Below are 24,875 nucleotides of genomic sequence, written 5' to 3'. Positions count from 1 at the left end.
GTATATTAATTTTAACAAAACCTTTTGAAAACAGATTACTTTAACTGTTTTATATTCCATCCATCCATTTTCTACCGCTTATTCCCTTTTGGGGTTGCGGGGGGCGCTGGCGCCTATCCCAACTACAATTGGGCGGAAGGCGAGGTACACTCTGGAGAAGTCGCCACCTAATCGCAGGGCCAACACAGAGACAGACGACATTCACACACTAGGGACCATTTAGTGTTGCCAATCAACCTATATTTTAATTTTTTATCCTGTAAAGCGTTTTTGAGTATTCATAAAAGCGCTATACCAAATAAAATGTATTATTATTATTATTATTACTACGGGTTACAAAATGTCTTTGTGGCTGCTGACGTCTTTTAAAATAACTTTTGTTTTAAGTTTAGTAACAAAAATCACAGTATGTTAAACAATCTTATAAAAGAAAATAGAGCAACTCCAACTCCAAATTAATCCCAGCTTTGTACACTAGAAATAAACAAAGAAGTTAAGACATGCAGTGGGGCAAAAAAGTATTTAGTCAGCCAGCGATTGTGCAAGTTCTCCCACTTAAAATGATGACAGAGGTCTGTAATTTTCATCATAGGTACACTTCAACTGTGAGAGACGGAATGTGAAAAAAAAATCCAGGAATTCACATTGTAGGAATTTTAAAGAATTTATTTGTAAATTATGGTGGAAAATAAGTATTTGGTCAATAACCAAAATTCAACTCAATACTTTGTAACAGAGGTCAAACAATTACTATAGGTCTTTACCAGGTTTGCACACACAGTAGCTGGTATTTTGGTCCATTCCTCCATGCAGATCTTCTCGAGAGCGGTGATGTTTTGGGGCTGTCGCCGTGCAACACGGACTTTCAACTCCCTCCACTGATTTTATTTGGGGTTGAGGTCTGGAGACTGGTAAGGCCACTCCAGGACTTTCAAATGCTTCTTACGGAGCCACTCCTTTGTGTGTTTGGGATCATTGTCTTGCTGGAAAACCCAGCCTCATTTCATCTTCAAAGCTCTCACTGATGAAAGGAGGTTTTGGCTCAAAATCTCACGATACATGGCCCCATTCATTCTTTCCTTAACACGGATCAGTCGTCCTGTCCCCTTAGCAGAAAAACAGCCCCAAATCATGATGTTTCCACCCCCATGCTTCACAGTAGGTTTGGTGTTCTTGGGATGCAACTCAGTATTCTTCTTCCTCCAAACACGATGAGTTGAGTTTATACCAAAAAGTTCTATTTTGGTTTCATCTGACCACATGATATTCTCCCAATCCTCTGCTGTATCATCCATGTGCTCTCTGGCAAACTTCAGACGGGCCTGGACATGCACTGACTTAAGCAGGGGGACACGTCTGGCACTGCAGGATTTGATTCCCTGTCGGCGTAGTGTGTTACTGATGGTAACCTTTGTTACTTTGGTCCCAGCTCTCTGCAGGTCATTCACCAGGTCCCCCCGTGTGGTTCTGGGATTTTTCCTCACCGTTTTCATGATCATTTTGACCCCACGGGATGAGATCTTGCGTGGAGCCCCGGATCGAGGGAGATTATTAGTGGTCTTGTATGTCTTCCATTTTCCGATAATTGCTCCCACAGTTGATTTTTTCAAACCAAGCTGTTTGCCTATTGTAGATTCACTCTTCCCAGTCTAGTGCAGGTCTACAATTCTTTTCCTGGTGTCCTTCGACAGCTCTTTGGTCTTGGCCATAGTGGAGTTTGGAGTCTGACTGTTTGAGGCTGTGGACAGGTGTCTTTTATACAGATAACGAGTTCAAACAGGTTCCATTAATACAGGTAATGAGTGGAGGACAGAAGAGCTTCTTTAGGAAGAAGTTACAGGTCCGTGAGAACCAGAGATCTTCCTTGTTTGAAGTGACCAAATACTTAATTTCCACCATAATTTACAAATAAATTCTTTAAAATTCCTACAATAAGAATTCCTGGATTTTTTTTTCACATTCTGTCTCTCACAGTTGAAGTGTACCTATAACGAAAATTACAGACCTCTGTCATCATTTTAAGTGGGAGAACTTGCACAATCGGTGGCTGACTAAATACTTTTTTGCCCCACTGTACTAATACAATACTAATGAAATTCAACACTAAAAAAATGGAAAACCAAAATCAACAAATGCAACATTATCAATAATAGTTGTTTAATTATTTTATTCCAAAAAATGATTCTGAAAAAAAAAAACTTTTTAAAAAAGGATTTTTTTTTCCCTTAATGTGAATACACTTTTGAGCACCTTGTATTAGATCTTTTGACTCAAAGGCCACATTGAATAAAAATATTTTGACCGGGTGCCGGGCTCTCTCTCTCTCTCTCTCTGTGTGTGTATAGTTTGTAAAGCATTGATGTGGCTGTGGTCAATAGTGAATATATATATGTATGTATATATATATATATATATATATATATATAAACAGGTGTAAAAGAAAGTACATCTCTACCCTCCTTCAAAACCGCACTAAAAGAACACCTCAAGGCAACTACAACCCTAGACTAACACCCTCCCCCCACCACATCCCACCTCCCCGGAGTGTAATTAATGAAATGTAAATAACCATATGTCTAGACTGGTTTTTGTGCTTTCTGAACTCACCATGTTCACTGCTCGCTGTACATATCCTACCAAGTCAGACCTACACTGTTTCACTGTCCATTTCTCAGATGATGCAATTGTTGATGGATAACAACCGAACCTAACCCCCCGCACCTCAACCCCCTGGATTGTAAATAATGTAAATAATTCAATGTATATACTCTGATGATTAACTTGTGTGAAGACTGTAATATGCTGATAGTGTATAGTTATACCATGAATTGATTAACGTGGACCATGACTTAAACAAGTTGAAAAACTTATTCGGGTGTTACCATTGAGTGGTCAATTGTACGGAATATATACTGTACTGTGCAATCTACTAATAAAAGTATCAATTAATCAATCAATCAATGGCGCCAGCTTTGAAATAGTTCAACTCACCCATAAAGGATCCAAACCGCTCAGGCGACACAAATCCTCCATTTGTCTTCTTGGGCTGGTTTGGGCTTCTCTTTCACTCGTCTTTTTAAAGACTGCTGCTCTGCTTGGATGCCAAGTTGAAGTCTTTAGCACCAACCTGGCAAATAACGCGCTCACACACGCACATACATGAACACACACACACAGTGAGTTGGATGAGTCTTCATTACTGACCCCATCTGGTGCTGAAAGTTCAAGAGAAAGTTAGCCTGGTAACTTCTTACATGTGAACGGTCATGTATCAAATATGAGGAGTCTCACCCATCTGTGACGGCGTGGGTTGAGTCATGTGACACGCCATCTAGCACAACCATCAAACTTATTAGCTTGTTGAACAGAGAATTACAAAGAAAGTAAAATATCAGAAAAGCAAACATTTTTTTCCACAGAATTTATTGGATTTTCAGAGGCAAAACTGGAACATTTGACAAATAAAAGAAGCTTGAAATAGAGCGCGTGCAGCAGAGGATTCTGGGAAGTCAAGGTACACTAAAATAAACATTTTACATCTTGCTGCTGTGATGAAAAACATTTTCTATTCGACAATAAAACATGATGATGTTGTCTTTCAACTTTTTTTTTTAAACACCAAACAAAAACATCACTGGCTGTGACAGGAAATGACATCACCGCATCATCTGTGGTAGCGTCCTCTCTCTTTATCCCGGTCTCGGTCCCTGCCGCGCTCTCGCTCTCGCTCGCGTCGGGGTGCGGCCCGCTCGCGTTCACGCTGTCGCTCTCGTTCTCGCCGACTGCTCACCACCGCCTGCGTCCGCCGCAGGAAGTCGTCCACGCGCATGTCGTAGTCGTGCTGCGCGGAGGACACAAAAGAAGACTCCGATGAAGACAGAATATCCTTTTGTCATGACTGGGAGTAAAAAAAGGTTAGACACGCCCCCAGAAAGTGGATTTTTTTTTCAAACTTTCACAGCAGAACTAGAAGAGACTCACTGGACTGGAAGCAAAGGCACGATGTTGCGGTACAACTCGCTGTTTGTCTCTGAAGCGAGGGGGCGGAGCCTCGTGCTGGGGCATAGGGGGGTGGTGGTGGTGGTATGCCTGGTGAGGAGGGGGCGGCGCGTGGCTGTGATGGTAGTAAGGTGGGTGGTGGTTGGGTGGCTGCTCCACGCCGGGGTACGTCACCTAAAGATGTCATATGGGAGTCAGTTAAAGACGTCGACCTTCATTTCAACAAATGGAAAGTACCATTGCCTGCCAAGGGGGCGGCGGTCCCACGTTGTGTTGATAATCTCTCATATAGTAGTAAGACTGACAGGAAACAGGGAGCGAGCGTTAAGAGTGTCGCTAACAAAGATGTGGCGGCGGCACGAGCCAAGCACTCACCCCGTTAAGGAAACCGTCTCGTCTCACGTTGGAGAAGCGCCTGAAAAAGCCAGAAGGCAAGACGACCACAGCAGAAATAAGAAGCTTTTGACGTTGATCTTTATCACCGCTAGACTGACTCCGCCCACTCACCTGTCCACCGGCTGGTTTCGCAGGTCCTGGATGAACCCTGGAAATGAATTCAAATGAGATTCTTCTGTTAAGTTGCAACACAGGTGTGTGGGGCCCAACGACTAACTACACAATGTCAAAGAACATTTCAGCCTTGTTTTTTTTTTTCCCTTTCCACTTTCATTTCACAACCTGGTCGCTGGTTGAAGTCTGGGCACTCGACTCGAGGTCGCTTCCTGCCATGAAGGTCGAACTCTTCAAGACGACGCCTACGTGGGACAAGTTGACAGGTAAGACATCCACACACACGCCCGCTTGTTGTCACACACACACAGCAGCATTTGTGTGACATTCATTTAACAACGCTTTCCACAGGAAACCAATTCTCTGAAAATACTATAGCTCAAGACAAACACCAAGTCGTCCTACTGCTCCCCAACTCTACTAAGATGTGGCGGAGTCTATCCAGTTAGTCCCACTGGCCCCAGACTCTGCCAGAAATGATGCAGAGTCTACCTAGTATGTCTTACTGGCCCCAGACTCTGCCAGAAATGATGCAGAGTCTACCTAGTATGTCCTACTGGCCCCGGAGTCTGCCTGAAATAATGCAGAGTCTAACTAGAATGTCCTACTGGCCCCGGAGTCTGCCTGAAATGATGCAGAGTCTAACTAGAATGTCCTACTGGCCCCGGAGTCGGCCTGAAATGATGCAGAGTCTACATAGTCTGTCCTACTGGCCACAGAGTCTGCCAGAAATAATGCAGAGTCTACCTAGTATGTCCTACTGGCCCCAGAGTCTGCCTGAAATAATACAGTTTACCTAGTGTGTCCTACTGGCCACAGAGTCTACATGCAGTCTACAGAGTTAGTCCCACTGGCCCCAGAGTCTACCTAGTGTGTCCTACTGGCCCCAGAGTCTGCCTGAAATGAGACAGTCTACTTGGTGTATCCTACTGGCTCTTAAGTCTACCATGATGTTGCAGAGTCTACCTAGTGTGTCCTACTGGCCCCAGAGTCTGACTGAAATAATGCAGAGTCTACCTAGTATGTCCTACTGGCCCCAGAGTCTGACTGAAATTATTCAGTCTACCTAGTATGTCCTACTGGCCCCAGAGTCTGCCTGAAATGATGCAGAGTCTGCTTAGTGTGTCCTACTGGCCCTTAGGTCTACCAAGATGTTGCAAAGTCTACCTAGTGTGTCCCACTGGCCCCAGAGTCTGCCTGAAATGATGACGAGTCTATTTAGTATGTCCTACTGGCCCCAGAGTCTGCCTGAAATATTTCAGTCTACCCAGTGCCCTACTGGCTCCAGAGTCTGCCTGGAATGAGACAGAGTCTACTTAGTATGTCCCACTGGCCCTTAAGTCTACCAAGATGTTGCAGAGTCTACCGAGTGTGTCCCACTGGCCCCAGAGCCTGTCTGAAATTATGTAGAGTCTACCTAGTGTGTCCTACTGGCCCCAGAGTCTACCTGAAATAATGCAGAGTCTACCTAGTATGTTCGACTGGCCCTAAAGTCTACCAATATGTTGCAGAGTAAACCAAGTTGGTCCCACTGGTCCTTAGCGTTACCTAGAACAGACCAATTCTATGGTCTGTTCGACCGATCTCCAAGTCTACTTAGTTGGTCTCACTGGTGCCCAGGTCTGACTGTAGGGTGTCAGGCCTACCTAGTCGATCCCACTGTTCCCGAAGTCTATCTGATTGCTGCAGTCTTATTCCACTGGCTCTTTAGTCTATCTGGGTGATGCAGAGTCTACCTAGGCGGTCACCCTGGTCCCCAAGTTTACCCATATAGTGTCACTGTTACCTAGTCTGTACCACTGGTCCCAAAGTCTACTTGGATGATGCAGAGTTTACCTAGTCAGTCCTACTGGTTGCCAAGTATACCTGGATGCTGCCGAGTTATGTCCTTCTGGCTCTTAGGTATCCCTGGATGCTTCCTAGTGCATCTTGTCCATCCCGCTGGCCCCCAACTCCATTCTGAGACCATACAGTTTTCATTTTGTCTCCATGATTGTTACCTTTATCTAGTTGGTCACAAGAGTTTACCCAGTTTGTCCCACTGGTACCCAAGCCTAACTGGATGGTTCTCAAGTCTATTTGTGGGCTATTCCTTGCTCTTCCTGATGGTTACATTTCCCTAAGTCTACCCACTTATTACCAGTAATCCCCAAGTCTTTTCGGTCAGTGCCTTAGATTACCCAGTTTGCCTCCACGATTGTGACCAAGTCTACCCAGTTGGTCCATGAAATCACCCAGCTTGTCTCACTGGTTCCCAAGTGTATTTCCTGGTTCATCTTAAGAAAGTTTCCAAAGCTATGTAGTAATCATATTGTTATAAAAACAACAACTAACAAAACATATCAAATATTGGCGTCAACATACCGCTTTTGAGGTAAATGTGGACTTTCGATTTTATCCGTCCATGATAAAGGATTTTTAAATAAACCCTCTTAATTGGAAAAGATGAAGGTGTACTGATGGTTTGGTGGTGCAGTCCTGTCAGAGAATAAACAAAGCCCAACCCGTGGTAAAGACCCGCTTCTGCAGACTTTGTCGTTTAGTCCTTCAAATACACACTCAGTTCATTAGAGAGCAACACACACACCCAAAAACACCGTCCTTACTAAGCATGTGTGTGTGTGCGTGTGTGTGTGTTGGCCTGATAGAGGGGGACACCAGGGTTTTTAAACTGTTCTCCCATGTGAGGGGTAACCGTATCAGTCCCATTCCTAAAAGTCCATCTTTTCCGCAATTACCTGATTGGACAATTTGTCACCCCCTCATCAGAACGAGTCCAGTGGACCACCCCCTGCAAACATGACCAACCTGCCCTCTTTTCCAAAAAAAAAAAAAAAAGAAGAGAAACAGTCCAAGGAAGATCACAGTCCCTCTCTGTTTAAGCTCCCTTTCCCCATCCTGCTCCTTTAGTCCAGCCAATGGTGCTCGTCCTTTCTGCTTTTACTCTGAAAGGCTCAGCAACAGTCCATTTAGATGCCAAACATTTAGCTAATTTCACCTTCTTATGACTTTAACTCCTGCAAAGGAAAAAAAGTTAAACCATGACTGTTAGCTGAGCACCACCTCAGCAACGTCAACTTCCTGCCTCACTCATCAACTTTGAACCGAGATGTTGGACGCAGAGTGAGGCGTCACTCCAGCGGAAAACTCCAGACTGGGAGAGCAACAATGACCCCGACCGGATTCGGCTCAATGCTAGCCAGTGGCTAAACGCAGCGGGGGTCTCCGATGTCCGGCGGCAGGTGGCGCCACGGTTGAAGCAGGAGCAGAACAACAGGAAGTGGGAGGAGGAGCTTGGCGTTTGGCTAACCTTCCCGGTTCCCGCAGAGGTGGTCGGCCACGAGGCCGTGTGGCAGACGGGGTCCGACGCTTGTGACGAATACGGCTAGCCACCCGGTGAATATCTACGCTTTCGTCCAATGGAAACAGCAAACAGAGCTGGCCGCCGATGTCCGGCTTGATTTCCTGAGAAATTACAAAATTTTATGATTACGCTGCTTGGAAGACACGAAGAAACAACAAAAAAAAAAAGTGTTTTTTTCTTCAAGTCTGACCTGTCCATCACGACCAATCTTGACTGGCTTGTTTTCATTCCAGGGATTTAAAAGGTGAGTTGTCTTTGTAAACGGAAGTTCTCGTCTGTTGAGGATATTCAAAGATGTGAGGACACCACTAGGGGGCAGTGCGGAAGAAGCCTGACCAGAGTCTTGTATAAAGAGAGTGTGGCCAACTAAACAACAGGCGCCATGTTGGCTACCAAGGATGTGTGCGGCTGTGCCTAGATACATGCAATTGTTGTCGTTTTGATGTTAGTTTTTTGGACAAATTAAACCAAAATGTCTATAAATAGTTCTAAACATACATGCTTCTATTTCCTGAAAGTAGAATTTGCGGCCGCATTAGACATACTATGTTGCTACATTCCTACAGTGTTTCGTGAACAGCCCGCTGTCAACAAACGTAAAAAAAAAAAAAAATCACAAAAAAACAACAACTAATATATTACCTTCATTTTGTCAAAATCTTCATTAGCTTTGGACCAACAATCCCAGAGAAAGTGTGACTTTTGTGTGGAGTATGTCAACTGTGGCTTCTGCCTCCAATGTATTTCTAATCACTCTGTGTATCGCGCATCATGTATTATTCTAAGTTTTTTGTAACATGCTAATAAGTGTGTACTTTTGCACTTATTTCCCCATATTTCTGCACAATAAGTCATCTATGGTAACACTGGTGAGCAGTAAAGAATTGGAGTGATTTTTGGTCAACAACAATTGGAATTGGGGGTTAAATAACCAAAAATTATACCCCGGCGCGGCCCAATGCTCCCCTCACCTCCCATGGGGTGAACAAGGGGTTCAGTAAATAATTAATGAATTTGCTTATGAATTTAAATATTAAAAAAAAAAAAATACATAAGAGTTAAAAAAATCTGTGGGTTTTACCACAGTTTTTTTACAGAAAAAAACCTGGCAGCTGAGTTGACAGACTTTTACTGTAAAATATATATGGTCATTTTTTTTTTATGTAAATAGAAATACACTACCGCTGTTTAATTTTATTTTGGCATCTTGGCTGCCATTTTTTATCTTAATAAAATGTGGTACCATTAAATCATTTTTACAGTAAAAAAACAAACAAAAAAATGACAGCTCAGTTGACAGAATTTTACTGTTAAAAAAAAAAATGTTTTTTTTTTCAACTTACTGTAATATGCTGTAAAAAACTCCCTGAATTATACAGTAAAATCTAGTAGTCATTTTTAGTGTTGCTTGGAAATCATAAGTTACGCAGATATTTAAGTATTTATTTGAATTTTGACAAAAAAGGTAGATGATAATATTCATGGCAATATTGGACACTATTCTTATCCGTGTCAAACTACAAAAAAACCCTGATACCTTTAGTAAGAAAATAAGAAAGTAAAGAAAGAAAATATAGGGTATTTTATTGACACACATTATTTCCAGGCTTTTGCTGGCCATATGAATGAATGAATGAAATAAGTTTATTTCGGTCATATAATCAACCATCAACCATTTTGTGTGAGCAGTTTAACAGTACAGATTAGACATATTTAACATTCATACACATCCATCCATCATCTTCCGCTTATCCGAGGTCGGGTCGCGGGGGCAGCAGCCTAAGCAGGGAAGCCCAGACTTCGTCTAGCTCTTACGGGGGATCCCGAGGCATTCCCAGGGCAGCCGGGAGAGATAGTCTTCCAACGTGTCCTGGGTCTTCCCCATGGCCTGGGTCTTCCCCTGTGTGGTGTTTAGGGCCGTTGGACGTGCCCTAAACACCTCCCTCGGGAGGCGTTCGGGTGGCATCCTGACCAGATGCCCGAGCCACCTCATCTGGCTCCTCTCCATGTGGAGGAGCAGCGGCTTTACTTTGAGTTCCTCCCGGATGGCAGAGCTTCTCACCCTATCTCTAAGGCAGAGCCCCGCCACCTGGCGGAGGAAACTCATTTGGGCCGCTTGTACCCGAGATCTTGTCCTTTCGGTCATAACCCAAAGCTCATGACCATAGGTGAGGATGGGAACGTACATCGACCGGTAAATTGAGAGCTTTGCCTTCCGGCTCAGCTCCTTCTTCACCACAACGGATCGATACAACGTCCGCATTACTGAAGACGCCGCACCGATCCGCCTGTCCATCTCACGATCCACTCTTCCCTCACTCGTGAACAAAACTGAGGTTCTTGAACTCCTCCACTTGGAGCAGGGTCTCCTCTCCAACCTGGAGATGGATGGCACTCCACCCTTTTCCGGGTGAGAACCATAGATCTGGACTTGAAGGTGCTGATTCTTATCCCAGTCGCTTCACACTCGGCGGCAAACCGATCCAGTGAGAGCTGAAGATCCTTGCCAGATGAAGCCATCAGGACCACATCATTTGCAAAAAGCAGAGACCTAGTCCCGCAGCCACCAAAACTGGATCCTCTCAACGCCTTGACTGCGCCTAAAAATTCTGTCCATAAAAGTTAAGAACAGAATCGGTGACAAAGGGCAGCCTTGGCGGAGTCCGACACTTACTGGAAACGTGTCTGACTTACTGCCGGCAATACGGACCAAGCTCTGGCACGGATCATACCGTGTTTTAATGTATTAATTTTTTCTGTTCTTATTTGTATTAGCTCCTGTGTGTTCTCTTCTGAAGAAAACGCAGACGTTGTGTATTTACCTCACACAAGACGCTGTAATCGGAGGCTCTCCAGTGTTTGCGAAAAACTTCACTTCCCATAATTGTCTTTTTTCCGTGTTGTGGGAAAATCGATGTGAAAGCTTTCCACAATTCTTGCGGGTAAAGCTGCTCCATTTTTACACAGCGAAAATGAAGGAGAAAGCATCCCAAACACATGGGATCAGCTCAAAGTTGGTAGCCATGGCGCCTTCTGACCAATCATTGAGGATATTGCCATACTCTATTTATACACGACCCTGACCCCGACACTAATGATGTCAATTCTGGAATGAGTAGTTCGCTGCTCAATTATTGCCTACCTGCACAGCCAATCGATCTTAAAGACTCCGCCCAGCATCTTGGCATTCATGCCAGCAGGAAGAACCCAGTGAATGGGAGATCCGCCGTGCTGAGACTCAGAAGCCAAGCGAGCAACACCTAAAAGAGCAGATGATGGAAAAAGCAACCTTTAAGATCCAAACGACTAGCGTTCATTTAGTGTCCGACTTTGTCTGTACGTTTATCTCACCTTGGAATTTGCCGCTCTCCCGCACAGAAAAGACGAGGATGACGCTGCGGACGGAGCGGAAAGCTGCGTTGAGTTTCTTCTCGTTGACAGGCAGCGTGGACCAAACGCCCTGGAGGACATCATGCGCGTGTTACTGAAAGTGGCGTTCAGCTTGGAAAAGAATAGCCAGCATGTTTGCATACTTTAGCTTTCGCCAGAGAGACGTTCTCGTGGTTGTTACTCTTGATGAGGAAGAAGCGGGCGTCCTCCATGATGTAACGGAAATCTGGTACAAACAGGAAGACGGTCACTATGGCCGCAGCACGAAGCGAGGACGACGAATGACAGGAAGTAACGGACTTACTTTCCATCCCTTTGGAGACAGCTCGTACAGACGACGAGAGCTTGTCACGTTTCTTCTCTGAACCTTTTGCCCCCCCCAAAAATGAAAGACTTTGTTAGAAATTTAACAGGTATACATTGGAGAAAGCGTGCCGTCGTTGCCACGGTTACCTGAGGCGTCAGAGCCTGAGACAGAGCGCGCCGAATTGTCGGAGAAACTGATGGAGGACGCAGAGCGGGAATCGCCCGCTTCACTGCGGGTATCATAGTCGTTAGCCTCGCCCCGTCGTTCGTACTCCACCTCTTCCTCCTTCTCTCCATCCTCATCTTCCTCCTCCTGTTCATCCTCCTCTTCGTCGCCTTCTTCCTCCTCCTCTTCATCGCCTTCTTCCTCCTCCCCTTCTTCTTCGTCGTCCTCTTCCTGTTCTTCTTCCTCTTCGTGAGAGGCAGCAGGGGACGAGCTTCCTGATCGCTGCTCTGAACCATACTCTGGGGCAACCTCGTCTTCTGATTGGTTCACCTCTGGACGGTGGGCGGGGTTTGTGTGACGCTCGCCACGCAGATGCTTCTAAACATGCAAAAAAAGGAGCAGGGATAAAGAGAAGCTCTGACACAAATCAAACTTATTTTAATGCAATGATTATGTCCCGTTTTTATTATTGTATAACATGTTGGTCGCAGGACACTGAGGCCATTGGAAACTTTGCACAAACAATCGCTCAAAATCCTTGACCGAAAACCACAACACCACCATCACTGTTTAGTTCTCCAAAAATATAGATTGTTAAACTTAGCTAAAATTCAAAGATTAGCATCAATACGAATGGCCCATCGAATTCTAAATAACACTGCACCAGCGCCACTTAAGCACTTTGTCCAGTTTACATCTGCTGTGACAACTAGAAACACACGAGCCTCCACCAGGGGGCAGTGTAGCGTACCCAAATGTAAAACATCTTTTGCACAATCAGCCTTTTCATATAAAGCCATAAAGGAATGAAACGATCTCACAACATACTTGAAAAGTCTCAACAGATTACTCTTCATTCACAATTGAAGTTCACAAGTGGCTTTGGAGCAATCAAAGCTGCCCACACGGTCAGTAAGGTGGGCACTATGTTTGACAGATCAACTTAATATGTATCATATTTATCCATGACAGCATGGATAAATATGCTGGTTTAGTCAGTAACCCTCCATTATTATATCTTATAAATAGTAAACCAAGTTGTGGTAGTAGTTTAGTCAGTAGTTTAATCGTGGATGTACACTGTATAGTGGTTAGGGTTAGGGTTGGACTAAACCAGGGGCGCTCACACTTTTTCTGCAGGCGAGCTACTTTTCCATTGACCAGGTCGAGGAGATCTACCTCATTCCTATTTATAATTTATATTTATTTACATTTACATTGGGGTGTAAATGTATGATCGTATAATTGTCCATGACAGCATTTTTGTTGTAAATTGTGAAGTGTGTCTGTTAAAATTATGGTTTTTTTTTTACAACTGATGACAGATGTGAACAAGAGCATATATTGTTTTTGTGTGATGATATAAATGAGGTGTGGTTGCATTGTATATTAAGTATGTGTACATGAAATGGCATTTTATAACTTCTCTTAATTTGATTACATGCTATGGTATCATTTTATTGTCATCATTTTATTGCATGATTTTTGTATCCCTTTAATTTAGGTAACCATGGACTGCAGATGGAAATTAGCTATTTAGCTATAATCTGGTACAGAACATATTTGTCTTTCAGCTTAATGTTTCTGTGCAGTCCCTTCAAATAAAGACTAAACTAAAAAAAAACTAACAAAACACACTTAGGGCTTCCATGTGCCTCAATAACCAATAACTGCAGGCAAGGGGGGTTCCACCCAAACAACAGAGGTCTCCCTCCATTGTACCTTTAGTACGGCTGTCAACGTTAACACGATAACAATTTACTTCAAAACAATACAATTATTTTTGGATGCGCCCTTAATCCATATTGTGCCGAGTTAAAAGCTGCGGCTTTCCTGCTGATGTTGAGCCAGGAATAGCGAGCAAAAATTGATAAAAAAATACAGTCATTCCTCGTTTATTTGGGTTTCGATGGGCTGAAACCAGGGACGTGTGTGTTCCAAAAACTTGGGTCTACTTGACAGTCGTTGTTAGCATCACGTGTCCACTATGACTCACGTCAAAGGCTCACCTATGTCAAGTGGAACTGGATGAAACGCATCCTAGAACCAGCAGAGTTCTAATAGCAGTCGTGTGAGCATGAAGTGGCTTGCTGGTTCTGGTACATCTCACGTCAAATTGTCACCATTATGAAGATGTGTTATTAATGAGGCAGGGGAAAAAAACTAAATGCCGTTCTACAAAAAAATGTGTCGACTTGTCACGGAAAAGATACGGTAGCGCCAAAACTAGCTGCAGTATTGTTAGCATTGTTACCCTTAACCCGGAAACGGACGATGACTGTCTTTATCAATCACCACAAAATAGTACAAATACAACACGCGTAACACAAGAATAGGAGGCAATGTAGTGAAGCACGATGTAGCGAGGGATGACTGCATTGAATGGCACGTTTAGTTTCAAAAGCCCTGGCAGGTCGCTCTCTCCACAAGACCAAAGTTATTTCCATCTACTGTTGCAAGTTGATTTATCACAGAGAAAGGGGGAGCCACTTATTAGCTGCTAGCAGCTAGCAACTTCTTAGTAGATCAACCAACATAGCAATTGTTAAATGGGTTGTCGGCTGATATTAATGAAAATGTGTGATTGCCTGTGGCTAATATTGTATTTGTTTTGAGACCCCTCACGATATATCAAGTATATTGGATATATTGCCCAGCCCTACCTGATTGACACCTGCCAAGTCTCTGGGAGAGTGTTGACGTCGAGCGACCTCGCTTACTCGGCTCCGGGTGGCGTCTCTCGCTCCTCTACGGCTCTTTCGATCCTCGTAGTAATCGCCACGGTAGCTTCCGCGGCGGCCATGTGGACTGCTTGCCACCCTCTTGGAGGACGAAGACGAGAGAGGACCACCTGAGCCTCTCTTATTGCTGAGGGATGACCTGGAGGGGGCGTGGCTAGAAGAGGTCCGCGGCCTCTTCCGATTGTGACTCTCTGAATGTTGGCTCTTTCGCTTGGCTCCTAGAACGACGGCAAAAAAATGTTTAAAGAAAAAAAATCACAAACAGAAAGTGCAGGTAGAATCTTAGCGGAGGATGAGCAGTACCTTTCTTGTCTGTGACATTTCGCTCGGTTTCGGGGTTGTAAAGCTCATCATCGTGATCTGGAGCTTCCGTCAAAATATCTTCCAGAACGTTGAGCTCGCCCTCTGCCATTTCACAAAGTAAACATGATTATGTGAAATTAAGCTTTTCGTTTCCATAAAAGCCGACAGTCATTTGTTGCTGCACAAAATGAGATTGAAGCAACATAAAAGTTAGTTATTGCTATGCGGGCGGTTGGTAGAGTGGCCGTGCCAGCAACTTGAGGGTTCCAAGTTCGACTCCCACTTTCGCCATCCTAGTCACTGCCGTTTAGACTCTTTAACCACCTGCTCCCAGTACCACCCACACTGGTTTAAATATAACTTGGATATTGGGTTTCACTATGTAAAGCGTTTTCAGTCACTAGAGAAAAGCGCTATATAAATATAATTCACACTATTGTGCTGGTCAACTAAAAATAATAATACTAATAATAATAAATTAGACCCCCATCCAACGCCCTTGCTGTGAATCCCTTAGGGCAGGTTTTTCGGCGGAGGGCTGCAGCTCTTCAGCAATGCCCATCCGTCCATCAGCCCTAAGGCAGTGTAAAACAAACGTGTATAACAGTGGTGGGGGTTAAACTAAGGAATTCTCTTTACAATGAGATAAAAGACTGTAAAAATATATTCCAATTAAAACAAATATATAAAGACAGAAAAATAAGATCATGTGGACAGCCATAATTGTTTACATTTTGCTTTATATTTATTATTTTACTTATTTTTTTTGTCTGGTTTTGTATTATCCTGTGAGGTGTATATCATATCTATTATTATTATTTTGTTTGCTTTGTACTTCATGAAGTTTTGCACTTTTTGTGTTTTTTTGTTTGTTTTCATTATATTTGGATGTATTTGTTGGTTTGTATGATCATCAATCAATCAATCAATCAATGTTTATTTATATAGCCCCAAATCACAAATGTCTCAAAGGACTGCACAAATCATTACGACTACAACATCGTCGGAAGAACCCACAAAAGGGCAAGGAAAACTCACACCCAGTGGGCAGGGAGAATTCACATTCAGTGGGACGCCAGTGACAATGCTGACTATGAAAAACCTTGGAGAGGACCTCAGATGTGGGCAACCCCCCCCCCTCTAGGGGACCGAAAGCAATGGATGTCGAGCGGGTCTAACATGATACTGTGAAAGTTCAATCCATAGTGGCTCCAAGACAGCAGTGAGAGTCCAGTCCACAGGAAACCATCTCAAGCGGATCAGCAGCGTAGAGATGTCCCCAACAGATACAGGCGAGCGGTCCATCCTGGGTCCCGACGAGCGGTCCATCCTGGGTCTCGACTCTGGACAGTCAGTACTTCATCCATGGTCATCGGACCGGACCCCCTCCACAAGGGAGGGGGGGACATAGGAGGAAGAAAAGAAGCGGCAGATCAACTGGTCTAAAAAGGAGGTCTATTTAAAGGCTAGAGTATACAGATGAGTTTTAAGATGAGACTTAAATGCTTCTACTGAGGTAGCATCTCGAACTGTTACCGGGAGGGCATTCCAGAGTACTGGAGCCCGAACGGAAAACGCTCTATAGCCCGCAGACTTTTTTTGAGCTCTAGGAATCACTAATAAGCCGGAGTCTTTTGAACGCAGATTTCTTGCCGGGACATACGGTACAATACAATCGGCAAGATAGGCTGGAGCTAGACCGTGTAGTATTTTATACGTAAGTAGTAAAACCTTAAACCTTAAATGATATCCATTAAGTAAGACTACGTATTGTGTTGAAGGGGGCAGGAAAATATAAGATTTTTCTTCATCCTGCTCCTTCTTAGGCATTGGAGTGTAAATGTATGATCGTATAATTGTCAATCGATCAAAGATGCACATCAATGAAGAAGATAAACAAAAAAATGAATGAATTAAAAAAAAAATGAATGTACTTTGTGAACACCGTCTTTGCTCCACAGTAAGTCTTTGCGGTCGTCCAGCATTCTGTTTTTGTTTACTTTGTACCCAGTTCAGTTTTAGTTACGTTCTGCATAGCTTTTCCTAATGTAACACAGGTGTCAAATACTTACATACATTAAGTGGAGACTATTAGGCTCTTGCCTTTTTATTTACTCTTTGTGCTCTTCCTGGTCATGTGACCGCCAAAGTCCAATCAGCTTTAGTTGTATGCCGGTAGCAGGAAATGAATGGTATGCTCTTGCTCTGTTTACTCTTCGGGAGCTCGGCGCACTCGTCTTCGTCACGTGACCGCCGCGGTCCAATTAGTGGTGCTTATAAGCCGGTAGCAGGAAGTAGCCAGGAACCAGGACGTGAGGGAAGATCGATTGTATTTCTGCTCGAGGTAGGTTTTAAATCTTGGTTTCACCTGAAATATTGTGCTGATGGATTTTAAACTACATGCCTATTTGTAACTTCATAGAGCCGACTTCCAGCGCCGGATTATTTGTCATTAAGCTGTGTTGACTGTAGAAGCTGAGTTGGTGAGTCCATATTTATGACAATAACACCTTAAGCATTGATCTTTCTTCATTGCAAAAGTCTTTGTGGCATATTCTCAATCGTCCATATAAAAGGTTTGAGACTTAAACTAATGATCACAATTGTGTATTGAATGTACTTTTATGTGACCTCGGACTACGTTAAGGTAACGTGTGGAGTTCCCCAGGGTTCGGTCCTTGGCCCTGCACTCTTCAGCATATACATGCTGTCGCTAGGTGACATACGCAAATACGGTGTTAGCTTTCACTGTTGTGCTGATGACACCCAACTCTACATGCCCCTAAAGCTGACCAACACGCCGGATTGTAGTCAGCTGGAGGCGTGTCTTAATGAAATTAAACAATGGATGTCCGCTAACTTTTTGCAACTTAACGCCAAAAAAACTGAAATGTTGATTATCGGTCCTGCTAGACACCGACCTGTATTTAATAATACAACTTTAACATTTGACAACCAAACAATTAAACAAGCCGACACGGTAAAGAATCTGGGTATTATCTTCGTCCCAACTCTCTCCTTTGAGTCACGCATTTAAAGCGTTACTAAAACGGCCTTCTTTCATCTCCGTTATATCGCTAAAATTCGCTCCATTCTGTCCACTAAAGACGCCGAGATCATTATCCATGCGTTTGTTACGTCTCGCCTCGACTACTGTAACGTATTATTTTCGGGTCTCCCCATGTCTAGCATTAAAAGATTACAGTTGGTACAAAATGCGGCTGCTAGAATTTTGACAAGAACAAGAAAGTTTGATCACATTACGCCTGTACTGGCTCACCTGCACTGGCTTCCTGTGCACTTAAGATGTGACTTTAAGGTATTACTACTTACGTATAAAATACTACACGGTCTAGCTCCATCCTATCTTGCCGATTGTATTGTACCATATGTCCCGGCAAGAAATCTGCGTTCAAAGGACTCCGGCTTATTAGTGATTCCCAAAGCCCCAAAAAAGTCTGTGGGCTAAAGAGCGTTTTCCGTTCGGGCTCCAGTACTCTAGAATTCCCTCCCGGTAACAGTTCGAGATGCCACCTCAGTAGAAGCATTTAAGTCTCACCTTAAAACTCATTTGTATACTCTAGCCTTTAAATGGACTCCCTTTTTAGACCAGTTGATCTGCCGTTTCTTTTTGTTTTCTTCTATGTCCCACTCTCCCTTGTGGAGGGGGTCCGGTCCGATCGGGTCCGGTCCGATCCGGTGGCCATGTACTGCTTGCCTGTGTATCGGCTGGGGACATCTCTGCGCTGCTGATCCGCCTCCGCTTGGGATGGTTTCCTGCTGGCTCCGCTGTGAAAGGGACTCTCGCTGCTGTGTTGGATCCGCTTTGGACTGGACTCTCGCGACTGTGTTGGATCCATTATGGATTGAACTTTAACAGTATCATGTTAGACCCGCTCGACATCCATTGCTTTCCTCCTCTCCAAGGTTCTCATAGTCATTATTGTCACCGATGTCCCACTGGGTATGAGTTTTCCTTGCCCTTATGTGGGCCTACCGAGGATGTCGTAGTGGTTTGTGCAGCCCTTTGAGACACTAGTGATTTAGGGCTATATAAGTAAACATTGATTGATTGATTGATGTTTATCAGCCATGTTGATTAAGAATCAGACATTCCTCATTGTATTATATAAAAAGTGACATTATTTCGTAGGTGAAGTCAAATAATTTTAGAGTTAGATGCTGTTGACATCATTCTCTGGTCGGGTCATCGGCGGTTGAACACAATAATTTCACCACAGCAGACTAGGGCCGTGGTTAAAAAATAAAAATAGATGTTTGTGAACGACACACATATCTGGGAATAAAAAGTAAGAGGTCAACAACTTTGATTTGTAATTAGCAACAGCAGGTTGGTCAGAACAAAGAGAAGCTAAGAGCTAACTAGCTAACAAGGCTAACTCCAACACTCCAGCTTACCTTTCTCCTCGCGGCGGTCGGCCGCCATCTTAGCCGCTCCGACGTCCCCTGCCTCCAACCCCGGTACCGGTATCGACACGAACGGGTTTAAAAAATAAACAATAACGAACGTTACTATCGAAAAATCCGAAGAATGGACTGGGAGCTACGGTGAGAAAATAGAAGGCTGTTCGTACCGGAAGTGGGTAACCCGGCGACTTCCGGTAAAACGGCGACGCAAACGTGGCCAGAGAACTAAATACACAAGCAACATCAGAGACATATCTTATAAAAGTAACTTGTAATATGATTTTATTAGTTTGGTGTGGTAATTACTTAATTTTTATGTACATATTTTGAAAAAAATTACAAAATAAATGTTTTTTTTAATTTTTTTTTATTTTTTTATCATCGTATTGTTATTGAAATAAAGTTGAAGAAAAAAAATGCTGAATAGTAAATTTGTGTTTGTTTTAAATATGTGCTATTTGGATTTACACTGTATGAAAACAATTTTTATAAGTAATTTTACCTTTGCGACCTCATTATACTATTGGTTAAGTTTTATATTCATAAATGTAAGTTTTTTGTGCCTTTAAAAAATAATTCGAACTCTACGTTAAAACACCCTCTGCCTCTAACAACCAAAAAGCTGTGAAAATGATGATGCTGTGTTCCAAATTTAAGTTCTATCCATCGTTTTTCTACCGCTTGTCCCTTTCGGGGTTGCTGGAGCCTATGTCAGCTGCATTCGGGCGGAAGGCGGAGTACACCCTGGACAAGTCACCATCTCATCACAGGACCAACAAGTCGCCACCTCATCACAGAGCCAACACAGATCGTTATTTACTGAAGTTGAGTGAGTCTATGGCTTTGCACTTTGTTTGTGATAATAATTTAAAATAATAATAATATATATATATATATATATATATACATATATATATATATGTTTTGATTGGATTATCCAGAGAATAGTGCTCGATACCGTGGTGGAGCGCAATATGTAGGTGTGGGAAAAATCACAAGACTACTTCGTCTCTACAGAACTGTTTCATGAGGGGTTCCCTCAATCATCAGGAGATTTTAATGGAAGCATTCACATACAATGGTTTATATAGGGCACAGAGTGGGTGGGTACAGGCAGGCGTGGTGATTGGCTCATAAGTTACCTAGGAGGTATTTCCGTCTGTGGCATGTTGAAATGATTTCACTGTGCTTGTTGAGGGATGATAGATCTGGATGATATATAATAAACAGTTTCTCTTTAAAGCATAGGTTGCATCTTTTATTACCACTGTTGTAAGGTGTGCTGGATGCAAGAATTTGCCATGTTATTGAATATTCAACATTATTGTCTTTGAGGTTCCAAATGTGCTTGCTGAGTTCTGTAGAATTCCGCAAAGCCTGGTTTCTAAAGGAGGCGTTGTGATTATTCCATCTTGTTTTGAACGCTCCTTCGGTTAATATATATATATATATATATCCATCCATCCATTTTCTACCGCTTATTCCCTTTCGGGGTCACGGGGGGCGCTGGCGCCTATCTCAGCTACAATCGGGCGGAAGGCAGGGTACACCCTGGACAAGTCGCCACCTCATCGCTATATATATATATATATATATTACGGGGACGGCATGGCGTAGTGGGTAGAGCAGCCGGCCAGAAACCTGAGGGTTGCGGGTTCCCTTCCCACCTATTGACATCCCAAAAATTGCTGCCGTTGTGTCTTTGGGCAGGACACTTCACCCTTTGCCCCCGGTGCCGCTCACACTGGTGAATGAATGATGAATGAATGATTGGTGGTGGTTGGAGGGGCCGTAGGCGCAAACTGACAGCCACGCTTCCGTCAGTGCACCCCAGGGCAGCTGTGGCTGCTGATGTAGCTTACCACCACCAGGTGTGAATGAATGTTGAGTCCCACTTCTCTGTGAGCGCTTTGAGTGTTTAGAAAAGCGCGATATAAATCAAAGTTATTATTATATTATTACAAAGTACGTATGTATATATATATATATATATATATGCGTATATATATTTATATCATTACAAACAAACTATGTATGTATATATATGTATGTGTATATATATATATATATATATATATATACATACATGTGTGTATATATACAGGGATCGGACCGCCACAATAAGACAGTCCGATACCCCATACTCTCTGAGCACTCCCCACAAGACTTCCCGGGGGACACGGTCGAATGCCTTCTCCAAGTCCACAAAGCACATGTAGACTGGTTGGGCAAACTCCCATGCACCCTCAAGAACCCTGCCGAGAGCATAGATCTGGTCCACAGTTCCACGACCAGGACGAAAACCACACTGTTCCTCCTGAATCCGAGGTTCGACTATCCGGCGTAGCCTCCTCTCCAGTACACCTGAATAAACCTTACCGGGAAGGCTGAGGAGTGTGATCCCACGATAGTTGGAACACACCCTACGGTCCCCCTCCTTAAAGAGAGGGACCACCACCCCGGTCTGCCAATCCAGAGGTACCGCCCCCGATGTCCACGCGATGCTGCAGAGTCTTGTCAACCAAGACAGTCCTATGATGATTAACTTGTGTGATGACTGTATTATGTTGATAGTATATATTTGTACCATGAATTGATTAACGTGGACCCCGACTTAAACAAGTTGAAAAACTTATTGGGGTGTTACCATTTAGTGCTCAATTGTACGGAATATGTACTGTACTGTGCAATCTACTAATAAATGGGTTGTACTTGTATAGCGCTTTTCTACCTTCAAGGTACTCAAAGCGCTTTGACACTACTTCCACATTTACCCATTCACACACACATTCACACACTGATGGAGGGAGCTGCCATGCAAGGCGCCAACCAGCACCCATCAGGAGCAAGGGTGAAGTGTCTTGCTCAGGACACAACGGACGTGACGAGGTTGGTTCTAGGTGGGATTGAACCAGTGACCCTCGGGTTGCGCACGGCCACTCTCCCACCGCGCCACGCCGTCCCAATGTGAATTATATTTATATAGCGCTTTTCTCAAGTGACTCAAAGCGCTTTACATAGTGACACCCAATATCTAAGTTACATTTAAACCAGTGTGGGTGGCACTGGGAGCAGGTGGGTAAAGTGTCTTGCCCAAGGACACAACGGCAGTAACTAGGATGCCACAAGCGGGAATCGAACCTGCAACCCTCAAGTTGCTGGCACGGCCACTCTACCAACCGAGCTATGCCGCCCCCCATAGAAATAATAAAAGTATCCATCAATCAAAACATCGACATTATTTTGAAAGCGACATAACGGAAACAGCTCCACACCGGAAGTCCACGTCAGTTTTCGTCGAGCGGAACTACGAGTGGCGTCTCAGTCCGAGCTCGGTGGTTAGCGGGCGTCGCAGGATCCTTTTACACACACGTCCGATGGCGGACGAGAGTACGCGCAAAGCGGTGTCTCAGATCCCGCTGCTGAAGACGCACGCGGGGCCGCGGGACCGCACGCTGTGGCCGCAGCGCCTGAAGGAGGAATACCAGGCTCTGATCCACTTCGTGGAGCAGAACAAGGCGGCGGACAACGACTGGTTCCGCCTGGAGTCCAACGCGGACGGCACGCGTTGGACCGGCACGTTCTGGTTGATCCACGAGCTGCTCCGCTACGAGTTCCGCCTGGAGTTCGACATCCCGGTGACGTACCCGGACACGGCGCCGGAAGTGGCGGTGCCGGAATTGGACGGGAAGACGGCCAAGATGTACCGCGGCGGGAAAATCTGCCTGACCGAACACTTCGCGCCGCTGTGGGCCCGCAACGCGCCGCGTTTCGGCCTGGCCCACCTGATGGCCCTCGGACTCGGACCGTGGATGGCCGTGGAGATCCCGGACCTGATCAGCAAGGGTCACGTCATCCACAAGGAGCAGCAGCGCAACGCGGAGTGACGCCAATGACGCGTGGACACTTTTCACGGGACGTACTTCCGGAACTAGCAAACACATAACAAAAATAAATGTTATCATCCGAACTGTTATCACGTTCTTGATTCAAGTAGAGCAGGGGTCACCAACCTTTTTGAAACCAAGAGCTACTTCTTGGGTACTGATTCATGCGAAGGGCTACCAGTTTGATACACACTTAAATAAATTGCCATCCATCCATCCATCTTCTTCCGTTTATCCGAGGTCAGGTCGCGGGGGCAACAGCCTAAGCAGGGAAACCCAGACTTCCCTCTCCCCAGCCACTTCGTCTAGCTCTTCCCGGGGGATCCCGAGGCGTTCCCAGGCCAGCCGGGAGACATAGTCTTCCCAACGTGTCCTGGGTCTTCCCCGTGGCCTCCTACCAGTTGGACGTGCCCTAAACACCTCCCTAGGGAGGCGTTCGGGTGGCATCCTGACCAGATGCCCGAACCACCTCATCTGGCTCCTCTCCATGTGGAGGAGCAGCGGCTTTACTTTGAGTTCCTCCCGGATGGCAGAGCTTCTCACCCTATCTCTAAGGGAGAGACCTGGAAACTCATTTGGGCCGCTCGTACCCGTGATCTTATCCTTTCGGTCATGACCCAAAGTTCGTGAGGATGGGAACGTAGATCGACCGGTAAATTGAGAGCTTTGCCTTCCGGCTCAGCTCCTTCTTCACCACAACGGATCGGTACAGAAATAGCGAAATTTGCTCAATTGACCTTTTAATAATAAAAAAAAAATGGATTTATATCGCGCTTTTCTAAACACTCAAAGCGCTCAAAGAGAAGTGGAACCCATCATTCATTCACACCTGGTGGTGGTAAGCTACATCAGGAGCCACAGCTGCTCTGGGGTAGACTGACTAAATACCGTATTTCCTTGATTCGCCGCCGGGGTGCTAATTAATTTAAAACAACTTTTCACCCCTGCGCTTACCAAAGGCATGCGGTAAAAGTAAGCATGCGCTAATTAGTTGAAAACCTCTTCTCACTCCGGCACTTACCAAAGGTATGCAGTACAAATTTGAGTGTGATGTAAGCTTGGACTTTAAATCCTACTGAATAGCTCTTAATCTTCTTCCCATTATCCATCCATCCATTTTCTACCGCTTATTCCCTTTCGGGGTCGCGGGCGCCTATCTCAACTACAATCGGGCGGAAGGCGGGGTACACCCTGGACAAGTCACCACCTCATCGCAGGGCCAACACAGATAGACAGACAACTTTCACACACTAGGGCCAATTTAGTGTTGCCAATCAACCTATCCCCAGGTGCATGTCTTTGGAGGTGGGAGGAAGCCGGAGTACCCGGAGGGAACCCACGCATTCACGGGGAGAACATGCAAACTCCACACAGAAAGATCCCGAGCCCGGATTTGAACCCAGGACTGCAGGACCTTCGTATTGTGAGGCAGACGCACTAACCCCTCTGCCACCGTGAAGCCCGCCAGAAATAGCCAATTTGCTCAATTTACCTTTAATAAAAATAAAAACATTTTTGATTTATATCGCGCTTTTCTAAACACTCAAAGCGCTCACAGAGAAGTGGGACTCCACATTCATTCACACCTGGTGGTGGTAAGCTACATCAGTAGCCACAGCTGCTCTGGGGTAGACTGACTAAATACCGTATTTCCTTGATTTGCCGCCGGGGCGCTAATTAATTTAAAACCACTTACCAAAGGCATGCGGTAAAAGTAAGCATGCGCTAATTATTTCAAAACCTCTTCTCACTCCGGCACTTACCAAAGGTATGCAGTAAAA

The 24,875-nt window shown here is 44.6% G+C and overlaps 3 protein-coding genes across 3 annotated transcripts in view; 1 reads left to right on the top strand and 2 right to left on the bottom strand.

Moving 5' to 3' along the window:
* LOC133536078 (multidrug resistance-associated protein 1-like) overlaps positions 1-3,263 on the bottom strand; it is a 73,268-nt gene extending 70,005 nt beyond the window's left edge. The window contains exon 1 of the mRNA XM_061876275.1: positions 2,992-3,263. Coding sequence (XP_061732259.1) covers positions 2,992-3,033 — 42 coding nt within the window. The 5' untranslated portion in view covers positions 3,034-3,263. The remainder of the gene's footprint in view (positions 1-2,991) is intronic.
* A 298-nt stretch (positions 3,264-3,561) lies between these two features.
* Positions 3,562-19,418, bottom strand: ythdc1 (YTH N6-methyladenosine RNA binding protein C1). The gene is made up of 16 exons (XM_061876272.1): positions 19,199-19,418; positions 14,780-14,881; positions 14,399-14,694; positions 11,717-12,113; positions 11,568-11,630; positions 11,407-11,489; positions 11,225-11,333; positions 11,016-11,133; positions 8,064-8,148; positions 7,820-7,974; positions 4,678-4,754; positions 4,507-4,543; positions 4,375-4,414; positions 4,237-4,299; positions 3,982-4,173; positions 3,562-3,841 (listed from the first exon to the last, which is right to left on the bottom strand). Exons 1-16 carry the CDS (start codon positions 19,224-19,226, stop codon positions 3,665-3,667), a joined length of 2,022 nt encoding a protein of 673 aa, XP_061732256.1. The 5' UTR covers positions 19,227-19,418; the 3' UTR covers positions 3,562-3,664.
* A 3,065-nt stretch (positions 19,419-22,483) lies between these two features.
* Positions 22,484-23,177, top strand: ufc1 (ubiquitin-fold modifier conjugating enzyme 1). Its single transcript, XM_061876271.1, has one exon. It carries the CDS (start codon positions 22,585-22,587, stop codon positions 23,092-23,094), a length of 510 nt encoding a protein of 169 aa, XP_061732255.1. The 5' UTR covers positions 22,484-22,584; the 3' UTR covers positions 23,095-23,177.
* The last annotated feature ends 1,698 nt before the right edge of the window (positions 23,178-24,875 follow it).

The sequence above is a fragment of the Nerophis ophidion genome, linkage group LG17 (genome assembly GCF_033978795.1).
Source record: "Nerophis ophidion isolate RoL-2023_Sa linkage group LG17, RoL_Noph_v1.0, whole genome shotgun sequence".
Taxonomy (NCBI): Eukaryota; Metazoa; Chordata; class Actinopteri; order Syngnathiformes; family Syngnathidae; genus Nerophis; species Nerophis ophidion.
The sequence above is the reverse complement of the archived record's forward strand: the minus strand, read 5'-3'. Positions and strand labels throughout refer to the sequence as shown.

Excerpts from the sequence above, each read along its gene's own strand:
- ythdc1 (XM_061876272.1), bottom strand. The coding sequence starts at position 19,226 with ATGGCGGCCGACCGCCGCGAGGAGAAAG. Across the intron at positions 4,755-7,819 it reads CCTCTGCGGGAACCGGGAAG|GCGTCGTCTTGAAGAGTTCG; the intron begins GTTAGCCAAACG and ends TGTCCCACGTAG. Across the intron at positions 3,842-3,981 it reads GTGCCTTTGCTTCCAGTCCA|CACGACTACGACATGCGCGT; the intron begins GTGAGTCTCTTC and ends TCCTCCGCGCAG.
- ufc1 (XM_061876271.1), top strand. The coding sequence starts at position 22,585 with ATGGCGGACGAGAGTACGCGCAAAGCGGTGTCTCAGATCCCGCTGCTG.